The following is a 19715-nucleotide window of genomic DNA, read 5'->3' as shown; positions in this document are numbered from 1 at the left end:
CCAAAGTCTGTTTTCACGTGTTGGAGCAAGATGGCTGCCCATGTCTGTGAGGGTTCAGGCTTCCTGGGTTCCTCCCTTCCAGGGGCTTGCCTCTCTCTGGGTTTATGGTTCCTGTCTTCCCAGGGCTTGCTTCTTCCTGGGACTTCTTTTCTTCCCAGGGCTTGCTTCTCTTTCCTCTATGTACTTAATTCCTGGGCCTACAGATTAAGACTTCAGCATCAAACTCCAACATCAAAAACCCTCCAACTCTGTCCTTTGCCATGCCTTTTATCTGTGAGTCCCCACCCACCAAGGGGTAGGCACTCAACACCCTACTGACATGGCCCAATCAAAGCCCTAATCATAATTTAATCATGCCCAGGTACAGAACAGATTACAAACATAATCCAATATCTATTTTTGGAATTCATAACTATATCAAACTACTACAGAAGTATTGTTATGAATTGAGCTGGCCTTGTGCCAAGCATCTTGTCTGCTGCTGTGAACCCATGGTTTCTGCCCTGAAGAAGTTTATAGTTGAGCAGGAAAGCTGGATATTGTTCAAACATCCACTTTACGTAAATGTGATGGGTGCTGGAGGAGGGTGCTCGCCAAGTTCATAGTGGGAGGATTTGCCCTCATCTGGACTTGGAGGGGTGGCTTCTCGGTAGAAGGCTTGTACCTAAGTGACTTCACTACTTCTCTTTAGCTGCACTTTTAGTTAATCTCCAATTTTTCACTATAAAAGGCTGTAAAAATTATCTTGCACATAGAGGATTCCCATATTCCAAATTAATTCCTTAGGATACAGTTCCCAAAGTATAAATCCTAGATTAGAAGGAGTGGCAGGAGAACCACAGGGCTTCCCCTGAGGTTGGCAGTGGTCTTTTGGTGTGTAGAATACGGTGCTCGCAGGACTTCAGGATCCCTGGGCCAGCAGCACAAGCATCATCTGGGAACTTGTAGGAAATGCAAGTCCTGAGCACCCTAGACCTGCTGTATCAGAAACTGCCAGGAGTGGGCCCAGCATTCTGTGTTCTAAAAAGTGTTCCAAGTGATCGGTGTTCCAGGTGATCTGGGAGTGCTCTTTAACTGCATTTAATTGTGGAAATCTAGACAACCCCAAGAGCCCTGGGGCATTTGCTCAACTCAAAAATGAGGGCGTGGCAGCTGCCTCTGCACCAACAGCCCATTAGATGAGGTTGGCAGACCGAGCTGCCCATGGCAGGGTGGACGTGGGGCATTAGATTAGGATCATTCTCTCTCGGCCTCCTGCGAGTTGCTCTACTATTTTCCAACTTTCCCAGAGATAGAGGGCAGGCATGAGAGTGGAGAGGGGCATCTCCCTTCCTCAGAACCAGCCATAGAAAAGTAGCGGCCAGCTGGTGGCCGTGTGCGCTGCTTTGGGGTCCCGCACTTGGCCATCTTGGCCTTCTTCCTCCTTATGAACAGATGATCCCGCATGAAAGTGTCTTCCTTCGAGGGAACTCGGTGCGAGGCAGGAGGCCCTTGGAATGCCCAGCTCATGCCAGCCTGCCTTTTCCAGAATGTTCCTTCCAGTTGGTCCTTGTGGACCAGCTCATGTGTCCCGCCCATTCCTTTGTATCTCCATAGGCGACTGAGCTACCGGAGAGCCGCAGGTACCTTGCCGAGCCCCCAGAGCCTCAAGAAGCCCCCCTGTGAGTATACTGGCAGGACAGCCTCCCAGGGAGGCACTGGGGACGGGCCGCACAGGTTTTGCTTGGAAGAAACAGGCACTGGGCTGGGGGATGTACAGCGAGGGCCGGTCTGGGCTTGCCGGCCTCCAGAGGAAGGAGGTGGAAGGAAGGGGCGTAGGAGAGAAAGTGGGGGTGAGGGTGTGCGGAGCTGTTCCCTGAGTGGAACTTTTCTACATGGGTCCATAGATTAACACTGGGAGTGTGTTAACACTGCTCCCAAAATTGATTGCAAAGCTGTCATGTGTGTTTGTCTGGGAGAGGATCCACAGACTCCTGAGGGGCTCTTAGACTCCAGAGAGTTTAATAATCACCGATGTTGGAAGGGAAGGAGACAGCTCTGGAGTGATCCTGGGCCTCTGTCTTAGGGCTGCCAGACTTTGCAAGCTCCATTTTTATACAAGATACCCAGTAAAAGTTGAATTGCAGATAAACGATGGATAATTTTATTAGTATAAATATATCCTACGCAAAATTTGGGACACCCTTATACTTAAAAAAATTATTTGTTTTTATGTAAGTTCAGCTTTAACTGGTATCCTGTCGTTTATCTGGTAAGCCTACTCTGTGTAGCACTTTACCTTTTAGAAACGACCTCCACTTGCCTTCTTGCCTTTACTCATCGTGACAGCCCTGTGAAGTGGGTGGAATTGGGGCACCCCTTTTCCCTTATGGGAGGAGAGTCTCTAACGTTAAGTAAGTGGCGCTGGGGCCAGGGCTCCAGAGGGCCTGTGGTCAGAGCGCCCGGGCGAGACCTTTCCCTCCCCCCCGCCCCCCACAGAGAAGAAGCTTTTCCAGGGTCTGGCCCAAAAGGACTAGTGGCCAAGTGAGGACCCCTACTAGGCGCCAGGTGGCCGGAGCTCAGCTGGCCCTCAGCTCTGCCCCGCCCCTCCTGCGCTCTGGCATCTGCACTTGCCCAGGCAAGTCTCAAGCCCCAGAAGAGAGCAAAGAGGTCCTCGTCCCACCACAGGCATCCAAGAGTAAGCGGCTCTTCTGGCTCAGTGGCCTCTGCCAAGGGCCAGTTTCCCAGGTTCAAGTTGCAGGAGCCGCTGGATAAATTGGCTCCTAGGAGGCTGTTTTAAGATGCCAGTGATAAGCTGGTAAGACACACACAGGAAGGCTAGAAGAGCAGGTCTCCGAGTTGAATAGTGCATCACAGCGCAGATCGCAGGTTTGTTAGGGGGAAGGAAGAGGGGACAGATGGAGGGCCCTTAGGTGCACGGGCTGCGGCTGCTTCTCGGCCGCAGGGCCTCCGGTTCCCCTCCTCTAACGCTGTTCCATCTGTCTTTTGTGCAAACCGCAGATGATCAGCCTTGTGACAAAGGTAGGCCTGGTACTTGTCCCCTGTGCACACAGAGGGGGCCCCTCTTCTGTGGAAAGTCTGGGGCTCGAGGGGCCTGTTTTCCTTCCCCCGACCTGGGGTGGCTCTGCACACCTCTGCTCGGCCAGCCGGTCCTGCCTGCTCCTGAGGGCGTGCAGAGCTGTGGGGACGGTATCTAAGGCCAGGGGCCCCCTCCCTGCCCGCCTGGCACACCGGGCGCTGGCTTTCCCGGATTCTGCCTGTGCTGAACATGTGACTGGACTCTGTCGGGGGACTCTGTCGAGAGACAGAGGGGTGGGGCCGGGGGGGTTTTGTTGTCTGTCCTTATTCACATTGCCCTCTACTCAGAGAGGCTGGGGAGGGGCCTGCTGCTGAGAACTCCCAACCAGGCCTGGAAAGGCTCTTTGGGGCCTAAGCCTGGAGAACTGGGCAAAACAGAAGGATTTGCTTCCTCGGGGGTGACCAGGACATGGGATTTCTCCTGAGCCTTCCTGCGCCGTGGTCCCAGAGGGCTCTGCCTGGCCATCGTGGGCCGAGTGTGTGTCCAGCGCGACTCACTGGCCTTTCTCTCTCTTTTTGGTTCCCAGAGACCTGTGACTGTGAGGGATACCTCAAAGGGCACTACGTGGGTGAGTAGTGGGGGCTGGGTGACACCCCCCACCCACCCACCACCCTCCGCCGCCCACACACGCTCCTGGGTCAGGAGACAAAGGCTGAGTGACCCGAGCTTCAGCAACCCTTCAGGAGCGGCTGAGCCCACCCAGGCCTTGGGCCCCCCACCCAGCTTTCACCCAGCCAACTGGGAGTGGAGCCCTGGCAGGAAAGGCACACGGACTGCTGAGCCAATGACAAATTTTTTAATTGTCATCATCCTAACTGTAGTTTATCAGTGTCGACACCACCACCGTGTAACGTAGCCTTTTACTAGTCTCCCAGATGCTGCCCCTTCTGTGGTCTGGTCAATCTTTTCAAAGGTCTTAGAGACAGGCAAATTGGTTTTTAACTTTTTATTTTGAAATTATTTCAAACCTCCTGGAAAGTTGTAATAATTGTACAGAGAACTCCCACATCCTCTACACCTAGATTTGCCAGTTACCCACATTTTACCTATTACTTCCTTTTTCTATATTTTTTCCTTTTTTCCCCTGAGCCATGTGAGAGTTATCTGTGGACGTGGTATCCCTTCACCCCTAACTACTTGTGCATTTCCTAAGAAAAAAGATATTTTAACAGGACCTCAGGACAGTGATCAAATTTGGGGAATTTAACACTGATACAATTCTGTTTTCTACGATGCTGTTCACCTTAAAATTTTGCTGGTTTTCCCAATAATGTCCTTTATAGCATTTCCCCTAAGCCAGGATCGAATGTAGGACCACACACTGCATTTGTCCATTTACATCCTTATTTCACATATTAGGGAATTAAGGCTCAGAGAAGTGAACTGACTTGCCGGAGGTCAGTCTCATGCCACGTAAAACAGTGCCCGTGAACTCTGGGTTCTGGGTGCCAGGTGGTCCCCTCCCATTGCTGCGCTCCCCACTCGGCCGTCTTCCTGTAGAGGTGGCGACGGGGAGGGGCCAGCGGGACTCGGTGCCTGCCGCGTCTGGTCTGGCCGGGTGGAGGAGGTTTGTAGTGGGAGCTTAGGCAAATGCTGTGTGTCCCTGTCTCCTACCCGCCCCCCAAGCTGGTCTCCGCAGGAGCTTCCGGCTGGGTCGCAGGGAGAGGCCGGGCAGCCCACAGGACGGGAAGACGGCCACAGCTGCCGAGTCTCCGGAGCTGCTGACCTACGAGGAGGTGGCCAGGTACCAGCCGCAGCCTGGCCAGCGGCCCCGCCTGGTGGTTCTGATCGGTAGGTGACGCCTGGGGTGTCGTCTGGGGTGTGTGTGTTGGGGGGCAGGCTGCTTTCTCCTGTGGGCTGGGGAGGGAGCTGAGCAGGGACGCTGGCCCACCTCCCTTTGTTTCACAGGATCTCTGGGAGCTCGACTGCACGAGCTGAAGCAGAAGGTGGTGGCCGAGAACCCACAGCACCTTGGTGCTGCTGTTCCACGTAAGAGGGCTCACAGTGCGTGTGTGTTGCACATGTGCATGTACGTGGATGTTTTGTGGGGACTTGACTCTTCACATCCATCCTAATACCTACGAGTTGCCCCGAGGCACTGCATGCTATAGGCAAATTGTAGGACCCAGGCAGTGGTCCACTAGGACCCTCTGAGGCAGAAGCTGGAGTACCACCTGCCTGGTTCCTTCCTAGGGTGAAAGATGAATCCAGAATACATTATAGGAAAAGTGACAGACTTAACACCAGGCCCCCCCGCCCCAGGCAGTGGGGAGCCTTCTAGTCTCCTCTTCACAGTGACCCTGACGCCCTGTGGACCCTGTCCCTCTGCTTGGGTGAGAGAGCAGTTCAGGAATACTAGAGAGCTTGGTGAGTGGCACTGCCTGGTACTCCCTTGTAGTTGGATCCTAGCCCATCAGGACTGCCGAGTCTTCCTGCTGCTGTAGGCACTGGGAATGCCGGGATCTAGTGAATGTGATGAAGAGGAGGACGAGGAAGAGTGCCAGGCACTCTGCCACAGCTTTTATGTGCAGTAGTTCAGTCAGCCCTCCAGTACCCCTGAGAAGAGGCATTGTCGTCTTGTACTGCAGAGGAAGACACCAAGGCTCAGAGAGGTTAAGTAACTTGCCCAGTGTCATACGCTAAGTGGTAGAGCCAAGATTTGAACCCAGGTAGCTTAGTCCTAACTAGGCTACATGGTGGCCTCCTGCCTGTCACCTGCCTCTTCCTGCCCCTTTCCTCTCTGGGACTCCCTCTGTCCTTTTGGCCTCTGAAGTGCCTGGTGGCCTGGTGGCCCCTCACCAAGAGGGGGTGCTGTGGTGGTGGCAATGGGGCCTTTGCAGAGAGTTCTCGGGCACGGCAGCTACAAAGTTTTTTCTTTTTACTACACTGCTCTCCCTCGGACCTCTAGGCCCACAGACCCATCTGTGGGTTGTCAGAACCTTCCAGAGCACAGCCTGAAGTGGCAGGCGGGAGGGGGAGGGGAGGCCACTCTGGGAGCACATCTTTGTGAGACCTGGTCAGCTTTGGGGCGCTGCGGCCTTCTGGGCTGGTAGGAGGGACTGAAACAGGACATGTGGAAGTTGCCCACAGGATTTGCAGAAAGCCCCTGTCCATGCCCTGGGAAAAGTACCTGGCCGGTCGGCACACCTGTCACCCACTGACAGGTGACTTCCCTCCTTGTTTTAGGAATTGGGGGAGTCGGGGAAGGCTTCCCAGAGGTGGTGACTTTTGTGCTGGGTTTGAAGGGTAAATCATTCTCCAGGCAGAGAAGGAAGGAAGGTTTTCTATATAGAGGGAATAGCACGTGCAGAGGGATGAAGGTGTGACTCAGAGCAGCAGGGCTGGGGGCTAGGAGAAGTTAGCGTGGAGGACGTGCTAGTGTGGAGCATAACCAGAGGTTGGGCAGATCGCAGCGGGACTTACTCGGTTAAGGTGCTTAGAATGTCCTCTGTGGGTGAGTAAAAACCTGGAAGCAAGGGAAAGACGTGGTTCAAAAAGCGACCCCAGCAGCTCTGCCAGAGTTTGGACTAGAACTCAAGGGCATCCCACTGGGTGACCCAAGGGCCAGAAAACACTGTCTTCCAAGACGCCATCTTTTCTTTTGGAATGTTCTGGAACAAGTTTGTGTGTTTCTTCCTGGGTCCTTGTTCTGTGGAGGACCCAATTGTCCCCAGAAGAGCACATCTGAATTCCAGTGTGGAAATCAGCGGGAAAACACTGTGTTGAAACTCTGAGAGTCGGCTTTGCTGAAATACGTCCAGTCTATAGAGGGCCGTCTGTCTTCGTGTCTCCTTTCCTCTCAAAATGAGAAATAATTGAGCCAAGAATTAGAAGCCTGCCCTCGGTGGGGTCCTCTGTTTTTGTTCCCGCTTCACTCTCAGAGAGTAAAGCAATTAAGAAAGGAAAGCTTGGGGCTCCGGACCCCTGAAGTGATTCTTTAAAAGTGGCGGCGTTCGAGGAGCTTAGCAGTGTGGTTGAGGGCAGATGCTTTACGTGAGCTGCCGCGGCCTAGCTTCAGACCCCGGCTTATCGGGCCTGGTGCTTAACCTCTCTGCACCTCAGTTTCCTCAACTGCAAAATGGGAGACCTCGTTTTCCTTGTATGAGATAGCTGTTGTGAGAGTAAACTATGTGACTGGAGAGGGCACGGTGGCTGACAGACACAGTGACACTCCGTGAGGGCAGGTGGATGGTCCCCACAAGACACACCCCCGAGGAATGGTTCTGGGAAGGAAGGAGGGCGTGGGCTCCCTGCTGCTTTGCTCGCTCACTGTGACGTGATACCTCTTTGCTCAGCTTTCATTTTTTCCTTAAAAGATACCACCAGGTCCCGGAAGAGCCACGAGAAGGAGGGGGTGGACTATCACTTTGTCTCTAAGCAAGCGTTTGAGGCCGACGTACATCACAACAAGTACGTTTGTTGGATGGGTCCGTGCAGCTGTGTATCTTGTGGAAAACCCATTCCACCTAATGTCCCAGCACAGGACGGGGGGAAGTGGGAGAGAAGTCGTGTTGGGAAGTCTGTTTTACTTTGCTAATTGCAGAAAGCCCAGGAACTAAAGGCCTTGTTTCCTCGGTGGTGTCCTAGGTTCCTGGAGCACGGCGAATATAAGGAAAATCTCTATGGGACCAGCCTGGAGGCTATTCACGCTGTTATGGCCCAAAACAAAATTTGTTTGGTGGACGTGGAGCCAGAAGTGAGTTCCTGGGCCAACTGGCCGTTTTCCAGTTACCAGGATTTGTACACGAGGGGATGTGCATTTTACACAACACTTGACCTCAGCCTAAGAAATTCTTAGCCCGGAGCACTGGGCGTTAAATATCCTCCAGTCTCCCTGAGAGGATCGAATGAAAGCTGTGCACCCCAAAGTGTGCACCTGGGGACACAAAGGCTGCGTTAATTGTAGGGAGCTCAGGAACCTTCGCGAAGCCTGCAGACTGGGGCTATGACCAGCCCCTCCGTGGAGTAAATCATGCAGGAGATGGTGGCCTTGACTGGCCCACTGGGATGTGACAGAAAATTGGATGTGTGTGAATACTCAGGAAGAAGCTGGGGCCGAGCTCTTCTGTCAGGGCACCCACTCCCCTCCCCCCCCCAGAACAAGCAAGATTAGTAGCTGTGGGGACCACCCAGGGGCAGGGCACTTGGAGAAGAGGATGAAAGGGGAAAAGAGGGAGGGGAAACCGACCCTGCAAAGTGCTTCAGAAACATCTTCAGGTCTGCACACCCGGCATGCTGTCGGCTTACCCAGGGCTTGGCCACTTTGTAACACTGTGGAAGAATGTCCAAGCTTTGATCTCAATCTGGGTTTTTTCCCTTTATAGAAACAGACCCCTGATTTTCTGATATAACCGGTAGGCTTCATTTTACAGAGGTTGGCTTGAGATATTTCAGAGAGCACATTGTACCTATAAAAAGAAAACCCTCACTAATTGGACTTACTAGAAGTTTGGTGGTTGAAATTAAAAGTCTAAATTTCATACTTTTTTTTGGAGAACAGTGATTTTATGTGCAGACAATACATACAACAGTGAAATACCAGTGTTTCCAAATAGAGGCCCTTAACATTAGAGATAAAGTGCAGTAATGAACAGTATAATTTGCATGTGGAAAACCTTCTAAAGTCCTTACGATTTTGTTTCAAGTGATCTCTTAGGTGTCTTCATTTGCTTAGCCCATCTTTTCTTCTTTGAATATCATAAGGAGGCCTGTGTGATAGCACAAATTTTGTATTAGTGTGGTCCAGACTGACGACTTCTGACTAGATATCAACACCCTGAGTCCTGCTGGCTTCCCATTAGGAGTGGAGAGATGGAGAAGGGCTCAGGAGGGTTGACTAGAGCCTGAGGCGTGAGAGCTGAGAGAGCTGGCAAACCTCTGAGGCAGAGAAGCTTTGGAACCTTCTGTTCTCAGCTTGTGGGCCTTCCGGACCCGGCTGAGTCCAGCCTCAAAGCGGAAGATGAGAAAATTAGCAGTTGCTCTGCTCAGCCGATGTTGTTTGTTGTATAACCAACATCATCAGGAACTTTGGCCACTGAAGCACACGGCTCTTGAACTTTTATAAAAATTATGTTTCACCCCGAAAAATATTTTAAAAGAAAAAGTATTTCTGAACTTTCTCAGGCACTGAAATACCTGAGGACCTCAGAGTTCAAACCCTACATTATATTGGTGAAGCCGACAATTCAGGAAAAAAGGACGCCACCTATGTCCCCAGCGTCTGAGGACACAGCAGCCCCTCTCGTAAGTTTAAAGTTGATCATTTCTCTTACGCGGGCCTACGTGGGGCTGTTACAGGGAGTTCCCCCAGCCGCATAAGGGTGCTCGCAGCTGAAGAGGGACGCGGGATGGGTGTTCTCATGAGACTGTCTTTCTAATTTTGTCTTCTGGTGAGATGTGGGGAAGAGGGTCACATGACCAGAAGACTCAAGGTAGGACAGCCAGAAGTGTCCCCAAACGGTCTTCCGCACATACACACCTTCCCCGAAAATAAGAGACTGACATCTGTCAAGGACTGAGTGTGACAAACCACATGAATCTGTTGAACTCCTATGCCAAACCCACTTTTAATTAATTTTACATTTAAATGATTATACATTTTTTTTAACTAGAAAAGTTGTAGGTTCACAGAAAAATCACGCATAAAATACAGAGTTCCCGTATACCACCCAGTTATTAACACCTTGCATTAGTGTGGTACATTTGCTGCAGTTGGTGAAAGCACGTACAGTGAACTGTTGCCCCCGTTTCACCTGTGTTGTAGAGTCCTATGGATTTTTAAAAAATTTTTATTCTAGTAACACATATACAGCAGCCCAGACTTTGCCCTTTTAACCACATTCAAATATATAGTTCGGCCTGTTAATTACGCTCACAGTGTTGTGCTACCATCTCAAGAAGTTTTTAATCGAAATACCACAAGGTTCTCTTTGCTTTCTAAATAACTGCCCTGTAAACCAATTTGATTCTTCAGCAAATTAATCTATTTCTAAAACTATTGGATGAGATCATTCAGTGTTTTCCTAAATGAACTTGTTTCACATCGATTCCCTGTTCAGCCCAGTCTGTGCCAGGACCCTCATCCGAAATCTAATATTTTGGCAGAATTCTCTCAAGGAGACCTGAGTTTGGTGACCCATTTTCTGGGTTTAAATAGGGTCAATTAGGGAAATGAGCCAGAGGTTTTTCTGAGGGGGTCAGAAGCAACCCAGTTTCGGAACAGACTTTGCTTGCCAGCAGGCTGTCCAAAGCTCGTCCATGCGAAGGGGACCCTTTTGGGTCATGATTTGGATGCAGTCCTGGTTCATATAAATTCTCTGTAATAATTGTCCACACCAAACACATCACGTCAAATGACAGGGCTTCTCCGTTAGAAGTTTCCCCCTTTAGAAACTCGGAGGAGAACATCAGTTTGGTTCTAGAGCAGGGGTTCTTAACAAGGGGTCTGTGAGCTTGAATTGAAATTCAAAAGAACATTTTTCTTTTGGGGTCATGTTGGTGCATGTGTGATATATTTATTGAATAATACATAGTATAGTGTGGACTTAGTAAGGGGTCCGTGGTTTTCACCTGACTGACAGAGGGGTCCGTGGAACAAAAAAGGTTAAAAACCCCTGTTCTAGAGCCACCTAGAAACACATAGCGTGTTCATCATACTGCTTATGAAACAAATCAGAAACAACCTCAATGTCCAATTGCAGGGGTTCAGTTGAATACATTGTACACAGGCACAGGATGGAATAGAATGTTATCTAGCCATTTAAAAGTCATGTTTTTGAGGAATATTTGAAGACATAGCCAAATTCATAAGATGTTAAGTGAAAATAAATCAGAAAATAAAACAGCATGAGTCTAATTTTTTGTCACACAAAGAAAATACACCAACATGGTAAATGTAGTTCTCCCTGAACAGTGGGCTCATGACTTATTTCTTTTCTATGTTTAATATGCATTTTTTTTTAAGAGAGATTTGTTGACATATAACTCACATACCATACAATTCACCCACTTAAGGTATACAATTCAATGGTTTTTAATATAGTCAGAGGGTTTTCCAGCTATCGCATCATCAGTACAATCAATAAAAACATTTTCAACCCCCCTAAAAGAAACCCTGGACCCATTAGCAGTCACTCTCCATTTCCCCCATTCCCTCCCCAGGCCTAGATAGCTGCAAATCCACTTTTTTTTTTTTTTTCAGAGGTACTGGGGCCAGCGATTTAACCCGGGAACTCCTGTGTGGGAAGCAGGTACTCAACTGCTTGATCCACATCTACTCTCTATTTTTTATTTTTTAATAAAAAAAATTTTTTTTGAGACTGTCTATTTTTTTACTATTCTGGATATGTCATATAAATGGAATTATATAATATGTAGCCTTTTGGATTTGGCTTCTTTCACTTAGTATGTTTTCAAGGTTCGTCCAAGTTGTCGTGTGTCCGTACTTCATTCTTTTTCATGGCCAAATATTCCATTGTGTGGATAGACCATATTTGGTTTATTCATTTGTTTGATGGACACTTGGGCTGTTTCTACTTTGGGCTGTTATGAATAAGGCTGCTGTGAACATTGAAGTACAAGATTTTTATGTGAACATGTTTTCATTTTTCTTGGGTACATACTTGGGTATGAAATTGGTATGTTTAACTTTTTAAGAAACTGCTTTCCACACCAGCTGCATCATTTTACATTACCAAGAGCAGGGTACAAGGGTTCTGATTTCTGTACATCCTTGCCAACACTTACTTTTTGATAATAGGCATCCTAGTGGCTTTGAACTGGTATTTCATTGTGGTTTTATTTGCAATTCCCTAATAACTAATGATGTTGAGCATCTATTCATGTGCTTATTGTCCATTTTTATATCTTCTTTGGAGAAATGTCTATTCAACTATGTTGTCCATTTTTAAATTGGGTTATCTTTTTGTTATTGAGTTGTAAGAATTTTTATATTTCTTGGCTACAGGTACCTTATCAGATATATGATTTGCAAACATTCTCTCCAGTTCTGTGGGTTGTCTTTTTCACTTTCTTTTTTTTTTAAAGATTTATTTTATTTCTCCCCTCCCCCTCGTTGTTTGTCCTTGCTATATTATATTTGTCTTCCTTGTTTCTTTAAGAGGCACAGGGAACTGAACCCAGGACCTCCAATATGGGAGGGAGGTGCCTAATTGCTTGAGCCACCTCTGTTCCCTGTTTTGTTGTCTCTGTATTTTTCTTCTTGTGTCTCTTGTTGCGTCATCTTGTGTCAGCTTCCTACAGCTGCCTGTTAGGTCAACTCACTGTCTTGCTCGTCTTCTTCAGCACCAGGAACCTCCACTCCCTGCTTTGTTCATGTTTTTCTTCTTGTGTCTCTTGTTGCATCAGCTTGCTGCGCCTGCCCATTGCACTAGCTCACTGCCTTCTTTAGGAGACCCTGGGAACCGAACCAGGGGCCTCCCATGTGGTAGGCAGAAGCTCAGTAGCTTGAGCCACATCTGCTTTTCACCTTGATAAAGTTTTCTTTGAAATACAAAAGTTTTACATTTTGATGAACTATATTTTACCTATTTTTTTCTTTTGTCATTTATGTGTTTAGTGTCCTAAGAAGCCATTGTCTAATCCAAGGTCACAAAGATTTACTCATGTTTTCTTTTAAAATTTTTGTAGTTTTAGCCCTTACATTTAGGTCTTTGATCTATTTCCAGTTAAATTTTTGTGTTTGGTGTGAGTTAGGGGTTCACCTTCATTCTTTGCATGTGGCTATCCAGTTGTCCCAGAACCATTTCTTGAAAACACTATTCTTTTCCCATTTAATTGTTTTGGCACCCTTGTTGAAAATCAATTGACCAAAAATGTAAGCGTTTATTTCTGGACTCTGAATTCTATTCCATTTGTCTAAATGTCTATCCTTACGCCAGTAGTACATTGTAGCTTTGTCCTAAGTTTTAAAATCAGGAAATTCCTGAGTTCTCTCCAACTTTCAAGATTGCTTTGGCTCTTCTGGGTCCCCTGAATTTCTGTATGAATTTTAGGATCAGCTTGACGATATTGGTTTACTATTTTTTACAAATGTTTTAGGAGAGAAAAATTAAATATCTGGGGAAAAAGCATTATTTAAAAATAGTCAAGAAGACATCGGCAGCTGCACTGGAAAGAGTTCTGCAAGATCATCAGGTCCACAGGAGATGCCAGTGTTTGAGGCATCAGAACCCTCCTGGCCTGTGGTTGTCTTTTCTAGAAGAGTGGAACTGTGATCTATTATAGCTTTCCTTCCAACCTGACCAATTTTGTTCTGTCCCATTTATTACCCACCAGAATCTTGCATCCCAAGCCAGTGGGCTGACGAGTACTCTAACCCCACTGGTTAGGGTTCATTGTCTTTGGGTCAGTTCACCCGCCAGCTGTAAACTCCCACTTTGCTCCTCTGGCATTTCCAGATGTTTTCTGCTGTACTGAAGCCATAGTTGTTCTCTACCTGAGTAAGCATGAAGGTCACAGGGAGGCTGATAAAATTCAAAGTCCCAGCCCTCCTCCCAGAGAGTTTGATCTAGTAGGTCTGAGCGGGATCTGGGCATCTGTGTTTTCAACACTCATCCTTCCATGTGATTTTCATATAAGCAGATCCCAGACCACATTTGGAGAAATTCCTTATAAAAGTCTGAGTTTTATGTAACATTAAATATTTGTCCACTGTTTGGCACCTGAGTTCCAGGTAGGGAGATCTACTGCATAAAGCACCTTTTAGGTGTATCTTCTGTCTGTCTCTTTCCTGCCCACAGTTAACAGGGCTCCTGCTCTTGGAACCAGCAAGCTAATCTGACATGGGGAAAGGAGGCCGTAGGGAGCCAGCTCTCCTGTGAGCTTCAGAACTCTTATTTTCTTGCTGAAGCCACAGGTGGGTGAGTTCCACTTTTATGAGCCAGGGAAAGACTTCAGGGACTTTGTGGCTGCAAAGCAAATATCCTAATCTTCCTTGAGTTATTTCAAGGTACAAATACTTATTAGGAAGAGTAAGGTCCTTAGTGGCAAAAATGTTCCTTTGATCACATCTCTAACAGCTAAATGCTGCCAAGAATGAGCAGTGTGGGTGCCTGGAGGAAAGGAAACTCCAGAGGCAGCAGACAGGTGTACAGGATGTGCTTGTGGACCTGTGTAAGTGTGAGTGTATGCACGCGCGTGCACAAGGAAGGAAGGAAACTGGGATTGGGCATCCAGGGGCAGCAGTGGGGCACTGCAGGAAGCTTTTGACCATGAGAGTAGCCCCATGAGACAGAATTTAGAATTGGGTAGCTTCCCCCTGTTTAATCCAGTTTCCCCCTCCTGGGAGAAAGTGGTAAGGAGAAGGAAATATCTCCAGCTTCTCTTAGGTCTTTACTGTCTTTGTAGCAGCCCATGAAAACTGTTTCCTAGATCTTTAGAGCATATCTCCAGAGATCGCTGATGCCAGAGAGGAAGGGGAGGGTATATTTTAAATAGGGGTCTCTTTGGGGGGAAGAGAACTCACCCCCACTCCATGGCATAAAAACATTGAGCCCCTGGAAGCAGAAGAGAGAAGGCAACAGGACTGGAGAGGGATAGAAAGGGAGATGGGGGAATGCTGGCTCCAAAAGTCATTTTGCAATTTTGCATAGAGTGGATCTGCCACTGTCCTTTCTTCCACAAGCCAAGCTAATTGTCAGTCAACTGACTGTCTAAAATGTGACTTATTAGAGGGTCTTTTGAATGGAAAAGTAAACTCTACCCGGGTTGGATAAAGAAGGAATGTTAGCCATTTATACCAGTGTTTGGTGTCAGGAAAGGAAGCTGATTAAAGAAATCAGGTATCCTAAGGAAATGGAGAGTTTGATCAGGGTTGTTCAGAACTTTCTTAAATAAATTGACTGTGTCTGTTGTGCTAGTGTGTGGCCCCAGTATGAGGTAATGAAAAGGTGATTTGAGTTCTACATTTTGAATTTAGGAGTTTTCATAAGGGTATTAGAGTTACTCATTCTCCTACCTCTTCCCTCAGTCTATTCTGGAAATGTTTGCTTTGCTTTTTTTTTTCCTTTCCTTTCTTTTTTTTTTTCCTTCCCTCCCTCTCCCCTCCCTGCTGTTTTTCTGTCTGTGTCCATTCGATAGATCCTCTGTATCTATTTCTCTTTTTGTCTTCTCGTCTTTCTCCTCTAGGATTTACCAGGATTCGATCCTGGGGACCTCTGATGTGGAAAGAGGTTCCCTATCAATTGCGCCATCTCAGTTCCTGGTCTCTGCTGCGCTTCACCTTGACTCTCCCATTTGTCTCTCTTTTGTTGTGCCATCATCTTGCTGTGTGACTCATTTGCGTGGGCACCGGCTCACCTCATGGCCACTCGGCTTGCTGCACAGGCACTACTGGCTCACCACATGGGCACTCGCGCAGGCACTGGCTCACCATGCGGGCACTGGCTTACCGCGCAGGCACGGGCTCCCCGCGCGGGCACTGGCTCATTGTGCAGGCACTGGCTCCCCGCGTGGGCACTAGCTCACCATGCAGGCACTCACATGGGCACTTGGTTCGCCATGGGGGCACTCACATGGGCACTTGGTTCACTGTGCGGGCACTTGGCTCACTACATGGGTACTTGGCTCACTGCATGGGCACCCACATGGGCACTCAGTTTGCCTCACGGGCACTCAGCTCACCGCGTGGGCACTCAGCTAACCACGCAGGCACTGGCTTACTGTGCAGGCATGCTTTCTCTTCTTCTTTTTAACCAGGAGGCCCCAGGGATCGAACCCGGATCCCTCCATATGGTAGGCAGAGACCTTATCACTTGAGCCATATCTGCTTCCCTTTCTTTTATTCTCTTGATTTTCTTTTATATGTTAATATTATTTATAGTCCTTTCTTGTAATTCTTTAACCTATATACCAAATTGTTGTGCAGCACAATAGTACTACTTCATTTTAAGAATTTGGGAGCAGTAAGCGTGTTACTGACATAGATAGATAGGTAGAGAGTTGGATAGATATAAAATCAGCATCCCCCAAAGCACTTCATATCTTGGCTTATAGTTAATTGGTCCTCAGTAGGTGGTAGATCATGTCTACCACCCATTACCTCTCCTGAAGTTTGATTTGATGCTGTCACTCCACTCTGTTCTTATAGACAGTTTGTTATTAATGGGACGTGGTCATCCACTCATTGTTTAAAAATTAGAGTTTGGCACGTGGCTCAAGACCATCTCCCCATAGCCTAGGGTTCTTGCAAACCCCGTTGCTCTATATCTGCTCTTCTCTTTGCAGGATGACGAGCAGCAAGAGATGGCCACCTCTGCCGCCTTCCTAGAGCAGCATTACGGGCACCTGGCGGACGCCGTGCTGGTGAGGGAGGACCTCCAGGGTGCGTGCAGCCAGCTCACAGTGCTCTTAGACAAGCTGAGCAAGGACACTCACTGGGTACCTGTTAGTTGGGTCAGGTAACTCTATCTTAGACCGTCCAGGCCCAAGGGGACCTTGGCGACCATCTTTTCCAGCCTTCCTCCTTTTCCCTCCGAGGACTCTCAAGTGCAGTGTGGGGCGGCATTCTCCCCAGACTCCCTCGGCAAGAAGAGTAAAGTGGAAAGTCTCGTTTGCTGTTTTTTGTCGTTTTTCACTGCACCCTTTTGGATCAGAAAACACAACTTCAAAGGGGCGTGTCACAAAATAGCACATTTCGTTCGTTAAAGTATCACAGGCAAGTTGACCCTGATTCTTTGTACCCAAGTGAAGAATCCGCTGTCTTTTGGGGAGGGGTGGTTAATTTTACAGTCCCAGTCTGCAGAGATGTTCAGGCTTTATATGCACAGGGATACTTCATTTATTCAGTTTTGTTGGAAGCTAAGTTGTTTCACCCAAGGATTTTCCCCGCAACTGAAGCTTCCCTGTCTTTGAGCAGTAGAACGTTAATTTCAGCCTTTTTGATCATGAATGCTTGCCTCTTAACAGACAACTGCTTCTCTGCCTTTTTAAATAGTGAGCACACATTAACTTTTTCTGGAAGACAGAGGCGCACGTCACCATCAACATAAATTACTGTCATGTTCTATGTGTAACTTGATAATGCCTTCAGGGGCTCTTGAGGAATGGAGGGTTGCTTGCCCCCTTTCTAAATATCCTCAGACTCCTAAAATTGAGCCTTGTGTCTGCTTTTTTTAATGCCTTCTCTTCCATTTTGTTACTGGCAGCCATCCTGGCTCTAGCTTGTCCCCTCCTTCAGATTATAGGGGTCCCTGTTATGCTAAACAATGGGAAACCAGACACCTCCCCCTATCAAAATTATGTCGAAAACACTATACATCAATTCTGACTGTTAAAATAAAAGTATATAGACTCTGAGTGTGAACCTGATGGGTTGTCTCTGAGCAGAAGTGTTTTACAACACACAGGACTTGTACTATACCATAGCTGCTCAGAGATTTTATTTCTTATTAGTAGCCAGTGTTTATAAGTCTTTATTCTGTGTCAGGCCTGTGCTAGGGCTTCTGTATACATTACCTTGACAAATACTCATGCCAGCCTGGGAGGTAGGAATTTGTAAAATCCTCATTTATACAAATGAGAAAAATAAGGCTTAGAAAGTTTATATAACTTGTCCAAGCCCACACAGCTAAAAAAAAAAAAATGTGGCAAAGCTGGCATTTAAGCCCAGATCTCCCTCATACCAGAAATGGTCATTAACCATTGCATGATACTTCCCCACTATTTCATGTCCCCACAATGGAGGCTAACAGTTGAATAACTGACTTATAAATGAGGAATGTTCTCTAGCTAAAATTTATAATAATATGCATTGTGGCTATAACTTCTAAGACTGAAAAAGAGTTTCTTTATGCAAGTATAAACTTTCAAGCTCTCTTACTCATGAGAACAAAAGGAGGCTAGGTTAAAGGTGAAGCACCAGGGAGAAGATTTGCTGCCCATTTGGAAATTGCCATCTTTCCTTCTTCCACAAAGACACCTTCACAGCTCTGTAGTGTAGTGATCTTGTACTATTTAACAGCAACCAAGGTAGAGAGGGGGGCTGCCCCTTGATGTCTGAATGCCACATTGAGTTGTGTGTTATGCAGGAGTGCCAGATCTAAAGACAGCTCATAGGGCAACAAATGCAGATGTTGAAATTACTCTTGAAAATTCCCTAAGGGAGGCCCAACATTATAGACCCTAACTAACTCTTAGTAAGTTCCAGTTGGGTGGTTGTTCCTCCAACCATCTGGTTGAGCACCAGATGGCAGGACTTCATTTTGGATTTCATACTGCTCAACAGACATTTTCTGCTGCTCAGTATTTTTATACAATTGCCAGATGAAATGGTAGTAATTTTCTTTATGTATTATGAAGCAGAACATTAACATGTCTGTTTTATTTCATGTCAAGGCATCTTCCCCATGCCCAAACAAGCCATGTCTGCAACTATTTGTGTGCTACCAGCTTTTTGCATGCTGCTAGATCTATGGGGGAAGAAAGGTTAGGGCCCCAGGGACAGAGGTCATTTGGGAAGTGTTTTTACTGTTTGTAAAAAATAGGAAAGTGTTGTTCAAAAGAAAGCATTGGTTTACACACATATATTGGTGGAATGTGTGTAAATGCAATTTCAAGTCCCATTCCAACCTCCAGTATGTATGTTCTGAACCCATGGCACAATTTTTGCAGAAGTCCATCACTTTGGGTCCACACATCAAGAAATCTCCTTCTTAACATATATTCCTCAAAATGCTTTTTATAAAAACTTGGGCCTTCAGGCACAGGTAAGCTCCCTTCCTGTGTCTATAACCAGAGAGGATGTGAGCTCCAGAGGGCTTTTCTAGATCAGAGATGTAAAATGGGTGGCATATATGCTACCACCACCCATTCCGGTACCTGTGGCAGACATTATCAATTGATCACGGCATGTTGAATCTCATGTTGAATCTAGGCTTTGCCTCTGCATCTTTCAAGACAAAGTGCCTAGGATCAATTGAGTGGAGTTAGCAAGTAAATTAATCCTGTTCACCACCCCTGATCCAGTGATTTAGGACCTTCCTGCCAACCATACCACTCCAATTCAGGAGCTGGTTTAAGAAATATATAAGCATCTATTATTCACAGGCAGTGCTCAGATATGTCAGTCTTCATCTGTGCTTTTACCATTGTGTATTGAATACATTCATGCTTTAAGGTATGTAGCCTATCAAATTTTGCATCCACTTATCCAGTGTCAACATCTTTTATGCCACTAAATCATAAGATCATGCATCCAATAAATGAGAGCACTTGCCAATTTATTTAATAACTGCAGGCCAGCATATGCATAAAGCCCATTCTTAAATCATATAGTTCAGAACCAATAAGCAGCATTTCTCTATCTGATGGAATACTGATTGGTTTCTTCATTTTTTCCCTGCCTTTTGAATATAGTCTCAAACCTAGTTACTTTTTTTTTTTGAGATTTATTTATTTATTTCCCCTCCCCCCCCACCCTGGTTGTCTGTTCTCTGTGTCTATTTGCTGTGTCTTCTTTGTCCGCTTCTGTTGTTGTCAGCAGCATGGGACTCCGTGTTTCTTTTTTGCTGCGTCATCTTGTGTCATTTCTCTGTGTGTGCGGCACCATTCCTGGGCAGGCTACACTTTCTTTGGTGCTGGGCGGCTCTCCTTAAAGGGAGCACTCCTTGCGCATGGG

The 19715-nt window shown here is 47.0% G+C and overlaps 1 protein-coding gene across 4 annotated transcripts in view; it reads left to right on the top strand.

The window, feature by feature from the left end:
* Positions 1–16652, top strand: part of MPP3 (MAGUK p55 scaffold protein 3) — a 36211-nt gene extending 19559 nt beyond the window's left edge. For 2 of the 4 annotated variants that reach the window (XM_058284323.2, XM_004468013.4), the window contains 9 exons: positions 1597–1661; positions 3001–3021; positions 3606–3647; positions 4706–4870; positions 4988–5068; positions 7396–7489; positions 7667–7775; positions 9203–9322; positions 16325–16652. In XM_058284323.2, coding sequence (XP_058140306.1) covers positions 1597–1661; positions 3001–3021; positions 3606–3647; positions 4706–4870; positions 4988–5068; positions 7396–7489; positions 7667–7775; positions 9203–9322; positions 16325–16501 — 874 coding nt within the window. In that variant the 3' untranslated portion in view covers positions 16502–16652. Of the gene's footprint in view, positions 1–1596; positions 1662–3000; positions 3022–3605; positions 3648–4705; positions 4871–4987; positions 5084–7395; positions 7490–7666; positions 7776–9202; positions 9323–16324 lie in introns of all 4 variants that reach the window. The other 2 variants (XM_058284322.1, XM_058284321.1) reach the window with 1 other exon arrangement.
* The last annotated feature ends 3063 nt before the right edge of the window (positions 16653–19715 follow it).

Source organism: Dasypus novemcinctus, chromosome 21 (assembly GCF_030445035.2).
Source record: "Dasypus novemcinctus isolate mDasNov1 chromosome 21, mDasNov1.1.hap2, whole genome shotgun sequence".
NCBI classification, from domain to species: domain Eukaryota; kingdom Metazoa; phylum Chordata; class Mammalia; order Cingulata; family Dasypodidae; genus Dasypus; species Dasypus novemcinctus.
The sequence above is the reverse complement of the archived record's forward strand: the minus strand, read 5'-3'. Positions and strand labels throughout refer to the sequence as shown.